Source organism: Myotis daubentonii, chromosome 1 (assembly GCF_963259705.1).
Source record: "Myotis daubentonii chromosome 1, mMyoDau2.1, whole genome shotgun sequence".
NCBI classification, from domain to species: domain Eukaryota; kingdom Metazoa; phylum Chordata; class Mammalia; order Chiroptera; family Vespertilionidae; genus Myotis; species Myotis daubentonii.
Genome location: NC_081840.1, coordinates 190686504 through 190706554, shown reverse-complemented (window position 1 = coordinate 190706554; position 20051 = coordinate 190686504). Strand labels below are relative to the sequence as shown.

At 37.6% G+C, this 20051-nt stretch overlaps 1 protein-coding gene across 1 annotated transcript in view; it reads right to left on the bottom strand.

Moving 5' to 3' along the window:
* TMPRSS11A (transmembrane serine protease 11A) overlaps window positions 1-20051 on the bottom strand; it is a 46099-nt gene that overhangs the window by 19941 nt on the left and 6107 nt on the right. The window contains exons 2-5 of the mRNA XM_059669821.1: window positions 17005-17126; window positions 15028-15146; window positions 1868-1935; window positions 678-838 (exon numbers count right to left, since the gene is read on the bottom strand). Coding sequence (XP_059525804.1) covers window positions 678-838; window positions 1868-1935; window positions 15028-15146; window positions 17005-17126 — 470 coding nt within the window. The remainder of the gene's footprint in view (window positions 1-677; window positions 839-1867; window positions 1936-15027; window positions 15147-17004; window positions 17127-20051) is intronic.

Genomic DNA, 20051 nt, shown 5'->3' with positions numbered 1-20051 from the left:
AAATGCCCATAGGAAAAAAGTTAACAAAAATGTCATAATTGCCCTAGCCAGATTAGCTCAGTTGATAGAATGTCAGCCTGTGGACTGAAGGGTCCTGGGTTCGATTCAGGTCAAGGGCACATGCCCGGGTTGCTGGCTTGATCCCTAGTAGGGAGCATGCAAGAGGCAGCCAATCAATGATTCTCTCTCATCATTGATGTTTCTATCTCTCCTTTTCCTTTCCTCTCTGAAAGAAATAAAAATATATTTTCTAAAAATGTAATAATTTCACTCAATACAGAAATTATCTATATTTTTGAGAGGCAACACACGAGTTTATGTTTAGAAAGGTCCCACCCAGAAAAGCAGTTGTTGCTAAATGCTTAGTATTTTCACTTACTTAGTCATGGAGGCAGTGATGGTCAGATTAATTTTCTATTAATGGTAAAGGTTGGCCTTTATTTTGGGATCAGCACCAGTCACTTACTACAGGAAAAACCCCTTGACAACTAACTGTAGACATGCTTTCATCAGTCAATAATATTAGTAAGACCTTGAAATTTTACTTTTTTAACTTAAAAAAATTAATCTTGATTCTAGCTATTGTTTGGAATAGAAATATGGCACTTAAGTTTAAGGTGAGATACAACATGAGCCTAATAGAGAATTTCACATCACACAGAAAGGTGCCTACTTACCATTAACTTGCACTGATGAGGCATTTATTGACAAGGCTCTTGTGTTCCTTATCTTCTGGTTTAGGATGTTATGGATTTTCTTCTTCCTTACTGCCCTTTGCTCAGCAAAGGGGAACTGGAACACCATAATGATATCTGCTTTCACACCATCGTCCTCTGGACTTTGAGACAGAAGAGAAAGGTGATTATTCGAAGTAATAATCTGGTATCAACTTACACTCTTTCCTGTATTTTCTTCCCCGGAATTATGTCTCAATTGTTGGATTCACACAAAAATTCACTGACAATGGCTACAGATTTAAAGGAGTTCATAAGATTATGATAATGTTGCTTGAATATTATGGCAAATCAGAATTTCAAAATAGAAGGCATGAAGTCCAGAAGGTTTCAGCAAATATGTTCTTTTTATCTCCCAAGTATTATAGAATTTACCAATTTTATAAAATTCATCTGGTAGTCACTAGTTAGTCAGTAAAGTTGTAAGGAACTTGGAGTAAGTCTGTTACTAGGCATTAGTCCATGAGTGAGAAAAGTGATTATTTCCTTCAAATAAATCTGTGTAAATATATTCATTTTCTTTAAGAAGATGAATCATACAGGCCCATACATTTGCACCTATTACGTATATGTTCTGCTATGTGCTTACCCAATAACATAATAGAAACCTCTGAGCGATTCCCGCAACTGATATGAGTCTTCCCCCTCCACCACAACAAACAGAACATTTATTAAAACAGAAACCTGTTTTTGTGTAGGTGTGCCCATTGACACTGGGGCTTTATTACAGGTAAAACTAATTGTCCCAAATTGTAGTCAACTTTTCCTTCTTAATATTTTTGAAATGACATATTTGTAAAAGAAAGTACAACTTAGTGCCCGCAGTGACATGCTGCTGGGTTTTCCCAGACACAGATTCTGGTAGTTCCAGATATTGAATCTTGGTTCTGTTTCACTTGGGAAACCGTCACCTGGGGAACTTTGAACATATCACTTAACCTTCCCCCAGTTTTTGTTTTCTCCTTTACAAAATGGTGATCAGTGCCATGTCTTGAGACTGTTGTAGAGATAATATTTATGAGAAACCCTTTCCAAAGCCTAGCTCATAGAAATGCAGCATATACGAGGGTCCCTGTCCCCTTTGCCCTTTGTCTCATTAGGCTGTGATTCCACCTTTGCCCAAACATACATACGTCAGTCTGACTACTCGGTTCTTGATATAATGCTTATTCAAGGCCGAATCTATAAATATCTCATCCACCTGTTATTACAACAAGAAAGAAACTTTGTGTTAATAAAGTATTTCATAATGAGCATATACTCCTGATTAAATACTAAAGCAGTAGAAAAACAATTTAACATGAGTAATATCATTATTTAAACCAGTGGTTCTTTACCCTCACAGTACAACAGTGCAATTTGCAGAATTTTAAAAAATTACAGATGCTGGGGTGGTTTATCTTCCAAAGTGTTTGTTAAAATTGGTCTGGAAGGGACCTAGGCATTCATAGGTCCAATTATTTTTAAATCATTAGCCAATGATTTTTAAATTGTTGTGGATTGTGGGCTCTAGGAAGAAAGAGTAATATGTGTTTCAGGTTACATAAGAATTGTGTTATAAGTTTATGTCACCAAGGAAGGAGAAGAAAAGCGACTGTTTTGGTCGATATGCACAGTTTGAATTGCTTGTCATAGCACTATTACTGGTATGTTGTGATTTATCAGGTCTAGATTTTGGCTTGCAATACCCTACAGTGACCACTTGGTGGCAACAGTGTCATCAGAATGCTGGCACTGCATTTCACATTTGGTAGATCAGTCACAGGTGCAAAAAACCATGTCTTACATCCTATGGAAGGAGCAAGAAAACCAACTATCATTTTGAAAAACACAAAAGATAGAAATAAATGGAAGGCTGTTTTAGGGATCAAGGAATACGTTATGACTACCTTGACATCATTAGGCATTCATAAATGTTTGAGAACAAAAATATTAACGATGTCCTTTAATCCCTACAACAACTCTTGGAATTAAGAATTATATTGATTCTTATTTTCTATAATAATAAAAACATAATATGCTAATTAGACCGGATGTCCTTCCGGAGGAAGCCGGGGCTGCGAGGGAAACCTGGGTCCAGGGTGCCAGAGGGAAGCTGGTGCCAGCAGCTGTGGGGGAAGGAAGGCCTACTCTTGCACGAATTTCATGCATTGGGCCTCTAGTATTTAAATATGAAACTAAGACTCAGAGACATTATATGAATTTCTCTGGAATCACGTGAATAATAAACTTGGACTTAAACCTACGTCTTCTGTCTTTAGGTCTCTTTTCATCAAACATACAACCTCCCTGTTAAATGTGATATACATCTTACTTCAATTTTTTTATAGAAAACATAATGGTAAGTTATAAAATAACTAGCTGGTTGACTTTAAAAGACAAAGTATAAAAGATGTAATGATATGCATTTGGTAATAGCTGTTCATTTAAGATCAAAAGTGTCACTTGGAAAACAAAGAAATTGCTAGGATCCAAAATATAATTTTATTTGTATTTAAATAAGAAAAGCTTAAAGGGACTGAGGAGGTATGGGGCTTATTTATTAGTAACAAAACTGTTTTTGAAAGATATGTTTTTGCAAGAGTGACATTATTATAATTACTTCTCTCTTGTAATCCACAACTAGTCCTATTACTCAGTTTTCTGGGGAAATCCAAAAGAAAAGAAAAGACAAACAAAAAAATAACAGAGATAAAAGTGAAAAATATTAAAAAGAAAAGTTAATAGCAGTTGGATATCTTTCAAAATTTGGTTTCTAATTATTCTCTGAAATCGCAACCACAGTTGATCCCCTGGCCCTTTTGTAACTTGTTGGTGAAGGTACTGGAGTAAGTTTTTGACTCTGGATGACATCATTCATATGGCAACATGCCTTTGAAAAGGCTATCTACACCCAGCATCAACTTTGTCTCTGAATGATTCAACTGTCTGGGAAGATAGGAGCTGAAATAATAACAGTAATCATAGAAATAAAGGACCTTCTTCCTTATAACTCAAATCCCAGGACCTTGCCTCATTGATTAGGGCTGGGGTGAGGCCCGGATTTTTAGGTGATCAGGTAGCTTCAGGAAAACACTTTGAGAAATGCTAGGGCAAAGACTGGCTAGGAGTATTGCACTAAATAAATTTATGATGGGAAAAATGAGAGCAAACATGAACATAAACTTTATTGCTGACTGGCATTTATGTATGAACTAGCTTTCTAGAGACCCAAAATCATGTTTTCCTGGTAGATGAAGGCCTATCTCATCAGAAACACTCCACCAACACTTGTTGGCATTCTAAATTCTCAGAAATGTTGGAGGACACTTAACTTGTGTGCCAGCTTGTTATAAATTTATTATTTATACCACCTAATAGAGTAAGTGGTTTCTAAATCTATCCTACCTCACATTTGGAGCATTTGTAGAATTTTGTAGTTGGAATTACTCTCCTAACATTGAATAAAGACCCCTTTCAGGTTAGTACTTTTTTGTGTTGGATGATTTTGAAATGCTAGTAATTGCACTGAGATTAAGTTCTAAGAGGGCAATTGGAGGTTAGTTGGGTGTTTAATGAAAGAGTTAGGGAGAGGCTGTCAACTCAAACAAACAGACCTCACCCAACCATTCAGTGATCATTCCCAAACTAACTCTGTTTACACACGTAGTCTCCTTTCACTGTCAGATGTGCCCAACCGAATCCTCTCTCAGCAGTCTTTGTATTCACATAGGGGGAGTTTCAGGGCTGAGACTGCAAACTTCAGATAGATAAGCCACTGAAGATTGTCCAGTGAGATATAAAAGCAGTTCCTTCTACCATCATACTAGAGCAGCCCCAATGAACCAAAATATGCCATGAAGAAAACTTCAGATTCTGTTGATTTCTCATAATTATAACAAGAATACCACATAAAGGATGTATAAAAGATGCTTTTTAAAAATACGCCACTAAGCCTTAGTAAGGCTTAATGGATGTTGCTTGATACAAGGGTTCAACTCAAGGTAGAAACAGAGAACAGAACACAACTGAATTTGAGCCTCCAGTCATAAAGTCAGACATTCAAGGGCCTCAACATGTGCCAATTCCCCCCCACCCACTTCAGCACCACCACTACCTTTCAGGCTTGGCTATGCCCTTGCCCTTCTCAAGCTATTCCTTCGGTCAGGAGCACCTCCCCAATTCTGCTAGCTCTGTGTTTCTGAAGCACAGCTCTCCTTTAAGGTCTACTTCAGATAATACCTTCATTGGGGTTATTCCTTGAACCTCAGAGTAATTATGTTTCCTCTTGTCTTAATTTTTCTTATCCCTCTTAAACCTTCCACTCTTTAATCTAGTTACTTATGCAAATATGTTATTTCCCCTACTAAATGGCAAACCCTTTCTCGGTAGGAACTGTGATTCATCTTTTCATGCTCTACAATATATAGGAATGCAGCATGTTTTTGTTGAATGAATTAATAAAAGAGAAATTTATTTATCAGAAAGTCTTGCATTTATTAGGACATTTGTAAGAGTTGTTAATGCACTTTATATCAAATTGTGATTAATGTTCCTAGAGAAGAAAAAAAATGCCCATCCATGAATTATTTAAAACATTTGCCTCCTTGTTGACATTTTCAGGTAATTTGATTCCTTGTGGAAAACTTCTCTATGATGAGACTACACTAGTTATGATAGAAGACTAGTATCACTGCTGTCTTCTACCTGTGCACCAGGCACAAACTCCATTGTATTTGAGCTCATTTGCTTTTCCCACCAACCTCTGAGGTAAATACTATCATATCCGTAAGTAAGTGAATTGCCCAAGGTGACACAGCAGGGAGCCCGCTGACCTCAGTGTGAGCACACAGGTGGGCTCTCACTAAGGGTTCCTACCCACTTACATGTAGCAAGCAGCGTGTTAGGGGGGACCAGAAACTGTTATACTCCTCTCTGAAGGCAGCCTGTTTTCTTTGGTCCCCAAAATAAAGGTCATAATCTCGATAGTTCTATTACAATCCTTTGAGGTTATTATTGTATCCAGATTTTTTGTGAAACCCAAGATTCAACAAGTGAGCTGTGAATCATTATCCTAAGCCTGTGTAGAGCATGGCTAACCTGAGCATTGGTAGGGCTCCCAGGATTTGGGGGCTTGTTGACCTTCTGGGAATCAAGTCACTTCATTTTCACAAAAGTCCTCTTTATAACTCCCACAGCTTTGCACCCAGTGTTGTGTCTTTTGGAGAAGACAGCTGGATCCATTGTCATATGGGACCTGTGGGTGTGTGAGCAGTTTCCATGGAAGTGTGACATTCTGATTACTCTAAACCAGGAAGTGATGATAGCACCCAATGGGTTGTATTATTATGTGATGTTACCAAAGTTGTTTCTTTGATTGTACTTCTACTTCCTCAGTGTTTCTTTGTGAAATGCCAGAAGGAAACAGACATCTGTGACTAAATAACCATATATCACAAGTAGCAATATATTGGATAAACTTATCTCAAATCGGTTTATATTCCTGAGACTGACAGGCAAAATAAAGTCATAGAATTAAAATGTTTGCAATTAAGGGTGATAAAGACATTTTTAAGTATAGTACATTTAAGTATACTACAAAAACCTAGATCTCTGAGTTATCTTTTTTAAAAGAGGAAAATAAATAATTAGTATCTGCTTAAAGTTGTACTGAAGATATTTAAACCAGGGATGATCATTATATAGAAGATTCATGTCCTCTCCAGGTGATTGTCTTCAAAATTTCTAAATTTGATTATTCTTTCAGAAGGAGAGAGAGAGAGAAAGAAAGAGAGAGAGATAATAATTTCTCTTAGACTCTTTTATAGTGCCTGAATAATGAATAATAACCTAAATAGGTTATCCAATAGAGTGAAGATTATGAAATATTTACAACTTTTTTAGGAAGTTTAGAGATAGCTAATATTGCTTCCTTTCACACAAAAACTTCCCTCAGAAAACACCCATCCACATCTTTCCTCCAATCATAGATTGTTTATGCTACACATATACAGGGTGTCCCCCCAAAACTTATACACATACATTTTTGATAGCTCAATTGCTGGTTCTTCCTTTTCAGATTTAACTCATTGGAATTAATAATTACTCAAAGTGTGTATATGTCTTTTGGGACACTCAGTTAATGCAAATATATCCACTAACCTCCTTCCTCTCTCTATTACAATTGCTTTAACTGTTGTTTTTCTCTTCATAAACTGACACAGATAGAAGAGATTATAAGCTAAAAACAGTAACAAGAGACAAAGAATATAATGAGAAAGGGTCAATTTATTTAGAAACTATAACCATAATAAATATATATGCACCCTACATCAGAGCTACTAAATTAGGTAAATACTAACTGATTTGAAGGGACAGACAACAATAAAATAATAGTAGGAGATTTCAATATCTCACTTCCAACAATGCATAGATCATTCAGGCAGAAAATCAACAAAGAAACATTGTATTCGACCATACGTCAGACTCAATGGACCTAACAGAACATTATATCTAAAAATAGCAGCAAAATAATACATTCTCAAGTGCACACAAAAATTCTCCAGAATAGATCATTTGGTGGGTCATAAACAAATCTTAGGAAATATTTAAGAAGATTGAAATCATACCAAGTATATTTTATGACTATCATGGTATGAAAGTAGAAATCAACTAGAAAGCTAGAAAATTCACTAATATGTAGAAATTAAGCAACATATTTATAAGCAACCAATGGGTTAAAGGAAAATCCAAAAAATATCTTGAAACAAATAAAAATGAAAAAACAATATACTAAAACTTATGGGATGCTGCAAAAACAGTTCTAAGAGAGAAGTTCATACCAAAAAATGCCTATATTAAGAAAAAAAAGATGCTAAATAAACAATCTAACTTTACATCTTAAGGAATAAGAAAAATAACTAACTCCAAAATTAGCATAAGTAAGAAAATAACAAAGATCAGAGCAGAAATAAATGAAATAAACATTAGAAAAATAACAAGAAAAGATAAAGGAAACTAAGCTTGTTTTTTGAAAAGATAAACAAAATAGACAAGCCTTGACAAATTTAAAAAAAAATGAGAGGAGAGTCAACTAAATAAAATCAAAGATGAAAGAGGATACATTATAACTGGTACAAAAGAAATACAAAGAATAACAGAAGACTACTATGAACAATTATATTCCAACAAATTGGATAACCTAGAAGAAATTGATAAATTCCTAGAAACATACAATCTAATAAGGCTGAATCATGAAGAAATAGACAAATCCAAATAGAGAAAACATGAATAAGGAGACTTCATGGGTAATCAAAAGCCTCCCAAAACAGACAAGCCCAGAACCAGATAGTTTCACTGGTGAATCTACCAAACATTTAAATACAAATTGATACCAACCCTTCTCAAATTCTTACAAAAAAATTGAAGAGGAATAACCCCAAAATCATGTTACAAGGTAAGAATTACCCTGATACCAAAGCCAGATAAGGACATTACAAGAAAAGAAAACTAGCCCAGCTAGCATGGCTCAGTGGTTGAGCAGTAACCTATGAACCAGGAGGTCCCGGTTCCATTCCTGGTCAGGACACATGCCTGGGTTGCAGGCTCGATCCCCAGTGTAGGGTGTGCAGGAGGCAGCAGAGCAATGGTTATCTCTTATCATTGATGTTTCTATCTCTCTCGCTCCCTTCCTCTCTGAAATAAAATATATATTTGTTTTTTTAAAAAAGAAAAGATGATAGGCCAGTATCTCTGGTGAATATAGTGAAAAAATTCTCCCCGCCCCAAATATTACTAAACCAAATTCAACAGCACATTGAAAGGATCATACACCATAATGAAGTGGGATTTATTCCTGGAATACAAAAATGGTTTAACATACACAAATTAATAAATAATGTATACACATATTAGCAGAAAGAATATAATCATCTCAATAGATGTGGAAAAGCATTTAAGAAAATATAACATCTTTCTTTATAAAAATGCTCAACAAATCGTATATAGAAGAAACATCACTATTGTATATAGAAAACCCTATAGACTCCACCAAAAAACTGTTAGAACTAATCAATAAATTCAGTAAAGTTTCAAGACACAAAATCAACATACAGAAATCAGTTGCATTTTTATACACTAGCAACAGAATATCTGAGAAAGAAATTTTGATTCACAATAGCATCAAAAATAATAAACTACCTAGGAATGAATTTAACCAAGGAGGTGAAAGATCCCTACACTGAAAACTATAAGACTTTGATGAAGGAAATTGAAAAAGACAAAAAAAAAAATGAAAGATATCCCATGTTCATGGATTGGAAGAATTAATATTGTTATGGTGATAATTATCTTGTATATAAGTGTATCAAATCAACATGAATTACACTTTAAACTTTCACAATGTTATATGTCAATTCTATCTCAATAAAGCTGGATAAAAACTGATACAGGAAAGCAAAGCAAGTAAGGATAAAGACATATTTATATAATAAGTAAACACATGTGTTGTATAACTAAAAGTAATCTAGTACCATATATTAGACTAGAGGCCCAGTGCATGACGTTCGTGCAGTGGGGGGCGGGGTCCCTCAGCCCTGCCTGTGGCCTCTTGCAGTCCAGGACCCCTCGGGGGATGTCTGCCTGCCAGCTTAGGCCTTGGGGAGCGGGCCTAAGCCAGCAGGCTGACATCCCCCAACGGGTCCTTAGCGCTGCCTTGGAGGCAGGAGAGGCCACTGCCACTGTAGTCACCAGCCATGAGCCCGGCTTCTGGCTGAGTGGCGCTCCCCCAGTGGTAGCACACTAACCACCATGGGGCAGCTCCTGCATTGAGCATCTGCCCCTGGTGGCCAATGCACATCATAGCAACCAGTTGTGCCACCGTTCAGTTGATTTGCATATTAGCTTTTTATTATGTAGGATTTATAATCTTTATGGACTTAAATATTATATGAGAGAAAAATTTATATAGAACTGAGTTGTCTATCTTAGCTGAGTTTTTTCTTGACTAGTAGAACAATTTAGAGAAAAGAGCTTATGTTTGAGTGACCTATATTTCTTCAGATCTCCCCTCTATCATTTCCTAGTTGTGCACCTTATCTTCAGAGGCTTAATTCTCTTATCTGTAAAATGTAGATAATAATTCCTCCTTTGCAGTGTTATATTGAAGATTTGACATGAAATATACAACAACTAGCCTTTTCTTTCAGGATCCAAATTAAAGACATAGAAAGTAGAAGTAGTGTTACACATCTTCCTCTTTCATCATGCCTAATCTTTAATTACAAAACAAAGTAAGTCTTAGCTCTCAAGTAAGAACTCAGGCACTCTCTACATCCAATTTTTCTAACTTCTGAACACAAGATTCTTGGTAACATCTGCTTATTTTTTTCTGAAAGTTTCCAAATCCAATCTGTTCTCTCTAGGCATAGGGCTATAGCCCTTCACCAACATGAGGTGTCTTTTACCTTTCTTACCTTATTCAACACCAAACTTTAAATAGTTTAATACCTTTGTTAAGTTTAAGTGTACCTTGACACAGTTGCTTTTTCTCTAAAAAACTTCCTGCGTCAGTGTTGATCTGAGCCAAATCTCACTTCTGCCTTCTAATTCATTATAGAATGTTCCTAACTACATTCCTCTCCTTGCATTACTTTCTGTTTCCAATTTTTTTTTTTGTCACTACAACTCTAGACACATAAGCTCAAGGATACTTTGAGGGTCATTTCAGGCCCTGTTCTTAGTGTACCTGGGTACAAAGAAGATAAAATTTAGAACTGCTTTGGGTATAGGAGTAGAGTGTTGTTTTTGTTTTTTGGTGAGAGACAACTCCAATAAGAAAATTCCCAACTGTTGCCTTTGATGATGCAGACGGTGATCACTAACCCATGTTAATAGTATAGTTGAGAGAGACGAATGTACCAGGAATAATTACTTGATTTCTGGTATTTTATGGGACGGTTGATGGGAAAGAAAATCACATAGATGATTCTTATGGATGATAGTTTATTAAGAACATGTAATCTCAAGTCCCAACTATATCACTTACTGGTTGTGTGATCTTGAGTAAATAAACTTTTCTGTACCTTAGTTTTCTCATCTGTAAAACTGTGATAGTAATTGTACCTACCTTATAAGGCTGTTTTTTGAGAATTAACTAAAATGACACATATGGTGCTTAATGTGGTGTTTAGCATTCAATACATGTTAGCTATGTTATTGTCATGGTGTTATTTGTAATGACCTTATAATTTAAAAGTATTTCTTGATATATCTGAAATATATTTTTCCAAATAAAGTGCTCCCTCTGTCAGTGACACTACTCAAACTTATAATATTGATGAAAATGACCTATCCATTTGGGAGTGTCATGAATTACTGGTTTCTGGTTACTGGTGTCTTCTCTGAAGAATTATATGAAAGATGAGACATGTCTGTGCCACTATCTCAGGGAACTGGGATGGGTTTTAGCAGTATTTGAGCATGAATTCATTTTACTTTTACATCTCCACTCGCATTCAAATAGTTAAATTTCAAATTATGAGGAAGAACAGGACTGCAACCTGTTTGTCCTGGCTGTCTAGTGAGCACCCCTATGGTGCTGAGAGAAGAATCAGGTTTTATTCATTGGAATTTAACAACAATAAGTAGGAGTGGCTCAGGATGAGGCATGAACCCTTCCTGTAATTCTTAGGGTAACTTAGTGGGGAGTGGATGGAAAGGGACACCGGTCTTCTTTAAAGAGGGCTACAACAATACAAAGCCTTTCCAGACCATGGGAACCCTGGTTGATCTTCCTTTTCTTTGAAGTTCTTTTGTACTTCTTTCCTCAACATACAATTTAATCCTTAATTATATCGTGTCATGCTATTCAATTTCATGTTACTCTCATCTCTCCAAAGAGATTGGGAGCAGTTTTAGGGAACGGATCATGTTTCCTTTCTTGCAAGACTCAGATGCTGAGAAATGTAAAGAGCTGAATAACATACCATATGTTGGGAAAACAGATTGTTGGAATCAATTGGGAAAACTGGCCCACTATATGGAGAATAACATGTGGGTTCCTACCTAACATCACACTCAAAGGTAGACTCCAGATACATTAAAGACCTACTGTCAAACTATAAAGTTAATAGAAGAAATTATAGTAGAATGTTTTAATATAGAATTAGAAAGAGGGAATGACTTCATAAAAACTTTTAAAAACACAACAGTAAGGCAAAGAAAATTGATGAATATGATTATTTCAAAATTACCAATCTGTATTTTTAAGAAGCATGGTCCAGATTAATAGAAGACAGAATGAATAAGTACAATGTCTGTAACCAATGGATTGTTTGCATCACGACATAAGGAACTCCTGCAAAGCCATGCTAATAAAATAAAACAGCCTTAACAGAAAATAGGCAAAGGAAAGGTACAGGCAGGTTATGGAAATGAAAGCTCAAAAGGCTAGCAAGTATATATAACAATGCTCAAACTCATTAGCAATTAGAAAAATGCAAACTAAATCACAAATAAGATACAACTTAATGGTTGGCAGAAATGAGAAAGCTAACTAATACCAGGCGTTAGCAAAGATGTTGGGACATGGGGATCCTCACGCACTGCAGATGGGAGTGCACACTGATGCAGTCACTCTAAAGAGCAAGCCAACACCAATTAGTTAAATTAAGTGTATGCAAACCTAATGACCCAGTAATTCTGCTTCCTGAAGAACTTGCATGGGTTCATAAGGGGATAAGGAGGAGGCTGTTTAGTGCAGCATTTCTTGGAATAATGGGAGGAGGTAAAACATGGTCGGTATATACGATGAATCATCATGTAGCTACTAAGAGCAATTAATTAGATGCACATTTAACAGCATAGGGAGATCTTAACACATCTGAGTAAAAATTTATGAAACAAAAAGTGATACAGTGGACTGAATATTTGTTTAACCCAAAACTCATATGTTGAAATCCTAACCCCCAAGGTAAAGATATCAGGAAGTGGGAAGATATTGGGAGGTAATTAGGTCATAAATGGTCATAAATTGGTGCCCTTACTAAAGAGACTCCAAGGGCTGTGTAGCTCCCTGCTCTCCACCCTGTGAGATACTCCAAGAAGTCTATGGTCTGGACTGAAAGAGGGCCCTCACAGAACCTGATTATGCTGGTGCCACGACTTTAGGCTTCCAGCCTCTGGAACTGTGAGAGGTGACCTTCTGCTGTTTATAAGCCACTCAGTCTGTGGTACTTTGGGAAGCAGCCAGACCTGACTAAGCCAAGTGATTTATAACACAAAGAATAATTAAAAGCATGTTCATACAAAACATCAAAAAGTATTTTTTGCAAAAATAAATATAAACAAAAGTCTACACGTGAAATACAGAATGGTCACCTGCAGAGGGAGATGAACGGGAGTGTACTATGAGACTAAAGAATCATAAATAGTGATGCCTACAAGTCCTTAGGTTGATCTCTCCTCCTTGCCCCCACTCTCCCTACCTTCCCTCTGAGGTTTGACGGTCTGATCAATGTTTCTCTGTCTCTGGATCTGTTTTTGTTCATCAGTTTATGTTGTTCATTATATTCCATAAATAAGTGAGGTCATGTGATATTTATCTTTCTCTGACTGGCTTATGACACATATGTAATACCTTAATCAATAAAGAACAAAATATAGTGATGCCCAGAGAAGGCCTTGCATGTACTCCGGATGAGAGTGTGTCATTACCTAACTTAGCCTTTGCCTCTAAGGCAGCGGTTCTCAACCTGTGGGTTGCGACCCCTTTGGCGGTCAAACGACCCTTTCACAGGGGTCGCCTAAGACCATCCTGCATATCAGATATTTACATTACGATTCACAACAGTAGCAACATGACAGTTATGAAGTAGCAACAAAAATAATTTTATGGTTGGGTCACAACATGAGGAACTGTATTTAAAGGGCCAGAAGGTTGAGAACCACTGCTCTAAGGCTTCTCTATTCCTAGAAATGCATTCTGTATTGAAACCTAAAAGTCTGCTTCCAAACACAGTTCCTTTTAAAGGTGTACTTTATCATTTCTTCTGCTTTCTTTTAAAACATCTATTGCATTCTTGTCCATTCACTTCAATAAAGACAATATCTCAGTTAGCCTAACACAACAACAACAATGTTGGGAAGAAAACATATAATAAAATAAAAAACACAGATTTTTAACTGTCTCAATACTTACTATAAATTTCCCATTGTTCAAATAATTTGTATATGATTTTCACTACGTATACTCATATTTTTCATTGAGGAAGTTATGTGGAGTTTCTCAGGATTAGAGGACTAAAGGAAGTACTAGGATATATATATATATAGTTTTTAACTGGCATTCCTCAAGAACTGATTACAAATTCTATTTTCTAAGGTGTCAAGAATATAGAAGAATTTAAGGATCTATATCAATCTGTAAGTGGTTCTTGATTTGGGAGAATGAAACTTCAATATAGAATAAGTATGCATGATTTAGTGATAATTGAAAACATACATTATAAACCTCATCTCTATAGTTACCAAATGCTGTAATTGAGAATGCCTAGGACAAAGATTGGATGGTGATATGGAAAAAATAAAAATTGATTTGAAGGAAAAAAGAAAATGTTTTGAGAGAAAAAAAGTTCTTTGACTAAAACAAACCAATACAACTGTTATTTTTATATCTTTAAAATAACTATATTTCTGTGTTAACAGGAAAGTTAACTTGAGCTGAGCATTTAAGTAAGGGTTCAAGGTATCTTGAGCAAAATTATTGGACAGCTAAGTTTACTTTTTTCCCCTTTTAGGAGCATTCTTTAATTTTAGTTTTAAAAAAATGTGTAGCATTTCATTGAACTAAATTGTAATAAGCCTGGGTATTTTACTTTATTACTATGTAAGAGAAAATGAATATTTATGATCATCTTTCCTCATATATTTAAAAATCTTTAAATTTTTAAAATGTGGTCTCCAAAAACAAGCATGTGTCTTAGAAATAATCACTTCTGACATTGTTAAGCTTTCCCATTTAGGTAATATTACAGCCTCAGTTCTCTCACCTTTAAATGAAGTAGTTGAGTCAGAAAGAGTGGTTAATCAGAACGACTCATTTGTTAGACATGCTGACGCCCTTGCTCCCCTATCCTGCCCTTCCCTTCCCATCAGACACCTATCCAGTGGGTCTGGAGCGGGACCTCGGCATCTGCAAGCTGATTCTGGTGCAGGTAGTCTGAAACTTAGGTTTTGAAAAATACTGAGCGAAATGATCTACAAAATCCTTTCCACCTGCATTATCCTATGATAGAAATAATTGTGTCTGACTTACCAAGTTTTCACTTATCTCTTTTAAGTCCTTCAGTTGGTATACACCATTGTGTCCAGAATCACTATTGGTTCGTCCATCTAAAATTTTAAAGACACCATGATAATACTCCGTTTTCTGGCCTGCGGTGAAAAGGAAAAGCAGAAAATTAAGTGGTTTTGGGAAAAAATTCAGAATCCAACTATAATGAGGCTAATATGGTCTTGAATATATTGCTGAGAGCCTTTCTAATTTAGTTTAATAAAAATATAGTGAAAATGATTAATACCACTGGTTAATAACAGCAGCTCATATTTACTGAATGCCTATTATGTGCCACGCCCTGTTATGGGCACTCTACCTGTAGTATTTCCTCACTCCAGCTCTCTAAGATTATAATCACCTCCATTTCACCAGTGAGAAAAGTGAGGCTCCGTGGTGTTAAGAAACTTGCTCTATGCTATGGAAGCGGTAAGTGACCTACCCGGGTTTTAAACCCGGACAGTCTGGCTCTAGTCCTGGAATGTTTAATTGCCATATTACCCCTTGCTGAGGTGAAGTGTATGCCATCTTATACTCTACTGGAAGTAGACGTAAATAAAAAAAAATTTATGTTTTCACTTATATTTTAAATTAATTTTTTCAAATAAAAATCTTTATACATTTTAATTTGTAATGTGAGAACCAGGCACACTAAGAAATGCATGAAAAGAAAGGCAGGGGAACACTATCAGTTTGGTAGTGAGAACAATGTGTAACTGGGATGAATCAGTAAGAAAGGAGAGAACACAGAACTGTGGGAAGTACTGAGGAATTTGGTAATCTCAGGAGTGAAGCGTCCAGGAGGAGGGCGGGTGGGCAAGAAAGCTATGAGAGAGTTAGAAATTGAGAACAGAGCAACCACAAAACAACCTTTCTCCTTGGGGTGCCTGGCATAGACAGGACACAATGAGGGTTTCCCATGGAGCTAGAAAAGAAACAGGGATCTCAGGATAGTCTCTCTCCTAAGTGGGACATCTCTGGATATGGAATGCTTTTTTTAGACCTCCTGATGTTTATCCATACAATCCACAATTATCAATCTTATTAATCATAGCAAAGGAATTTTCGTGCAATCAAATTACCTGACCTAAAACTCTTTTGCCATCATGTAAGCTATAAGTTGGATTGTTATATTGGACCCAGAACTATGTTCTTAAGCCCTTTAAAGCTCATAATGGAGTCTTCAGTCCCTCATCAAGTCTGAGGAAAGTGACAGTAGATAAGACCACTCAAGTTAGCAACCTGAACTATTTGTTTTATCACATAGTCGGGGTCAGAGTCACATTGTAGAGATTTGTCAAAAAATGTAAATGGATTTTACTCTGTGCAGAGAAAAATGCAATGTTAGAAGAGGCAATTCTAAAATGCATTGTTTATGTGATTATAAACATATCAGGCAATACAAAAATCCCTGAATATTATTTTGGAGAGTGCAAATTTTTCTCTAAAAATTAGTAAAAACATTGTGTCATATTTATAGTTTACCAGTCATTTCAAAATTAATCATTTCCTTAGACATGTGCTTTGCTTTTAGCTTTGAAATGTTGGTGGACAGAAAGATGATGAGTAAAAGAGCCAATTTTAGTTACTAATTTAGTAAGTAATTTATCATAGTTTTTCCCTTGAATGTACAATGATGATTAGAACGTATTATGATTACTATCTTTGATCTTTTGTGTAGTTCTCAAAAGAATACTAGATTTTGAGCTCCAAGGATATAGGAAATTGGTCTGCTTTGCTTAATGTTCTGTCTTGAATACCCAGAAAAGCAGTTGCATATAATAGGCATTAAATAATTAGTTGTTGATGAAATAATTGAATAAATAAAAATATTCAAAATGTGGGTATTTATGGGTAAAAGTACAAATGTCTTTTGGATGAAATTACATTTACATGTATGCAAATGAAGCTTGACAGAAAAATGAACTCAAACTGAGTGAAATCCATAACTTTACCTACCAGAGACTAAGAAGTGAGCCAGAAGACCAATGGTCACTGCCACCACAATCAGCAATAACACAACGAGAAGGGCAATCATCCATGGTTTCAAATCTCGGCTTCGGGTGCCAAATCCTACTGCTCTGCATAAAGGAAAACTCACCAGTAACTCTCACATAGTCATGGTCACAGGCTTTCTGATACTCCTTGAATAAGTGCAAGCTGCTTTAGCTTACCTTTCCCAGCAAGATGATATTTGTCTTCCATTTTGGTCAAGGTCATCTTGGTGTGAGGGGAGGTGTGGAAAAGATGAAAATTTGGGAATCCATAATATTGCTTCTGTTTTCTATTTCTAGAGGCTATTCATGGCTCTCTGTGGTGGCCAGATCTGAGTTCCCTTAACAGTGTGGTCCAAAGTAGCATGCATGCTTGAAAAAGGACCATTTCTTCTTTCTCCAGTACTTTAAAAATGATCTCTTTTATTTGTCTACCCTTTTAGAGTGTACAAAGTGATTTCAAATCTATTATCACATTTACATTTTTTAAATTTATCTTTACTGTTGAAGTATTTCAGATATCGCCCTTTCCTCCGCCGCTTTGACCCACTCTACCCCGCTCACACCTCCTCCCAAGGTCTTCCCGGCAATATTATCTGTCCATGGGCTATGCATATAAGTTCATTGAGTAATCTCTTCCATTTCTCTCCCCCTTCCCTCTGAAATACGTCAGTCTGTTACTTGCTTTAATGTCTCTGGAACTCTTTTGTTCATCAGTTTATTTTGTTCATTAGATTCCACATATAAGTGAGATCATGTGATACTTATCTTTTTCTGACTGGCTGACTTCACTTAGCATAATACTCTCACATCCCTCCATGATTTCTCAAAGGTTAATAAAGTACTCATCCATCTCAACAAACAACCTAATTAAAAAATAGGCAGAGGACCTGAACAGACACTTCTTCAAAGAAGACATAAAAATGGCCGAGAAACATATGAAACTATATTCAACATCACTAATCATCAGAGTAATGCAAATTAAAATGATGATGAGATATCATCTCACACCTTCCAGAATGGCTACCATGAACAAATCAACAAACAAGTGCTGGTGAGGATGTGGAGGAAAAGGAACTCTACTTAGTACACTGCTGGTGGGAATGCAGACTGGTATAACGACTGTGGAAGACAGTGTGAAGTTTCCTCAAAAAAAAAAATGGAATTTCCGTTTGACCCAGTGATCCCACTTCTAGGAATCTATAATAAGAAGCCAGAAACACCAGTCAGAAAAAACATATACACCCCTATGTTCATAGCAGTGTTATTTAGAACTAGGGGCCCAGTGCACGAAATTCGTGCACTGGGTGTGTGTGTGTGTGTGTGTGTGTGTGTGTGTGTGTGTGGAGTGTCCCTCAGCCCAGCCTGCCCCCTGTCACATACTGGGAGCCCTCAGGCATTGACCCCCATCACCCTCCGATCGCCTGATCGGCCCCTTGCCCAGGCCTGACACCTCCGCCAGAGGTGTCAGGCTTGGACAGGGGACCCCCATTTCCCCCCGATCACTGGCTCAGGCCCCCACCCAGGCCTGAGGCCTCTGGCCCAGGAATCATGCCTGGGCAGGGGACCCCCATCTCCCTCTGATTGCTTGCTCCACCCCCCACCCAAGCCTGACGCCTCTGACCCAGGCTTCAGGCCTGGGCAAGGGGACCATAATATCCCCCCAAGCCCCGGCTCCGCCCCCCACCCAGGCCTGATGCCTCTGCCCCAGGCATCAGGCCTGGGCAGGGGACCCCCAGCCTCCCGCCCAGGCCTGATGCCTCGGCCAGAGGAGTTGACCCTCATCACCCTCCGATCACCAATCACCAGATCGGCCCCTTGACCAGGCCTGAGGCCTCCAGCAGAGGTGTCAGGCCTGGGCAGGGGACCCCCAGCTCCCCGCGGTTGCAGGCTCCGCCCCTGCCCAGGCCTAACGCCTCTGGCCTAGGCATCTGGCCCGGGCAGCGGGGACCTGCAGTGGCAGCGGGGGGTGCCGCGATCGCGTGGGCTCCGCCCCTGCCCCTGCAGGATGCCTCTGGCCTAGGCGTCCGGCCCGGGCAGTGGGGACCCGCAGCTGCAGCGATCATGGGCTTCACTTTAGGCCCAGGCAAGGGACCCCTAGCTCCTGGGACTGCCAGCTTCGACAGTGCCCAGCTCCCATCGCTGGCTCCACCCCTACATCCTGCTATCACTGGCCAGGGCGGAAAAGGCGCCTGATTCTCCCATCATGGCTGGGGCCACCTTTGCCCTGCCCCCCAGCTCTTAGCTTCCCCCTGGGTTTCCGATCACTGTCAGTGGCAGGGGGCTTCTTCCTGCTTTCCCTTTCGCCTCCCTGCATTGTGCCTACATATGCAAATTAACCGCCATCTTGTTGGCAGTTAACTGCCAATCTTAGTTGGCAGTTAATTTGCATATAGCCCTGATTAGCCAATGAAAAGGGTAGCGTCGTACGCCAATTACCATTTTTCTCTTTTATTAGTGTAGATAGCTAAGATCCGGAAACAACCCAAGTGCCCATCAGTAAATGAGTGGATTAAAAAACTGAGGTACATTTATACAGTGTAAAAAAGAAGGATATATTACTCCATTTACTTTTTATCTTTTATTTTTAACTGGCTGTGGAAAGGCAGTGTGTCCTCTGATGGACAAGAACTAAGGTGATAGAAGCTAGAAGCAGAAGGTCCATGGGGAGTAACATTACTTAGTCTCTTAAATGGCTTAAAATCTAAAAATTCAAATATGAGGGAGAACTTAGAGACTACTTAGTATAGTTTAATGCATTTTCTAGATGAGGAAACTGAGGCCTAGAGACGAAAAAGTCATTTTTTCCAATATAATAGAACCACCAGTAATATTGAACTCATGAATTCTCACTCCTTCAACCCAATTTTTTCTCAGTGCCAGACTGCATCTCCATTGATTGCATTTTAATTTTTAAATATGCTTATTATTCATATAGTTATTTAGTCACTCACTCATTTATTCTTTATATATTTGACCATTCATTTTCTCAGAGAATCTTATCAGTATGTC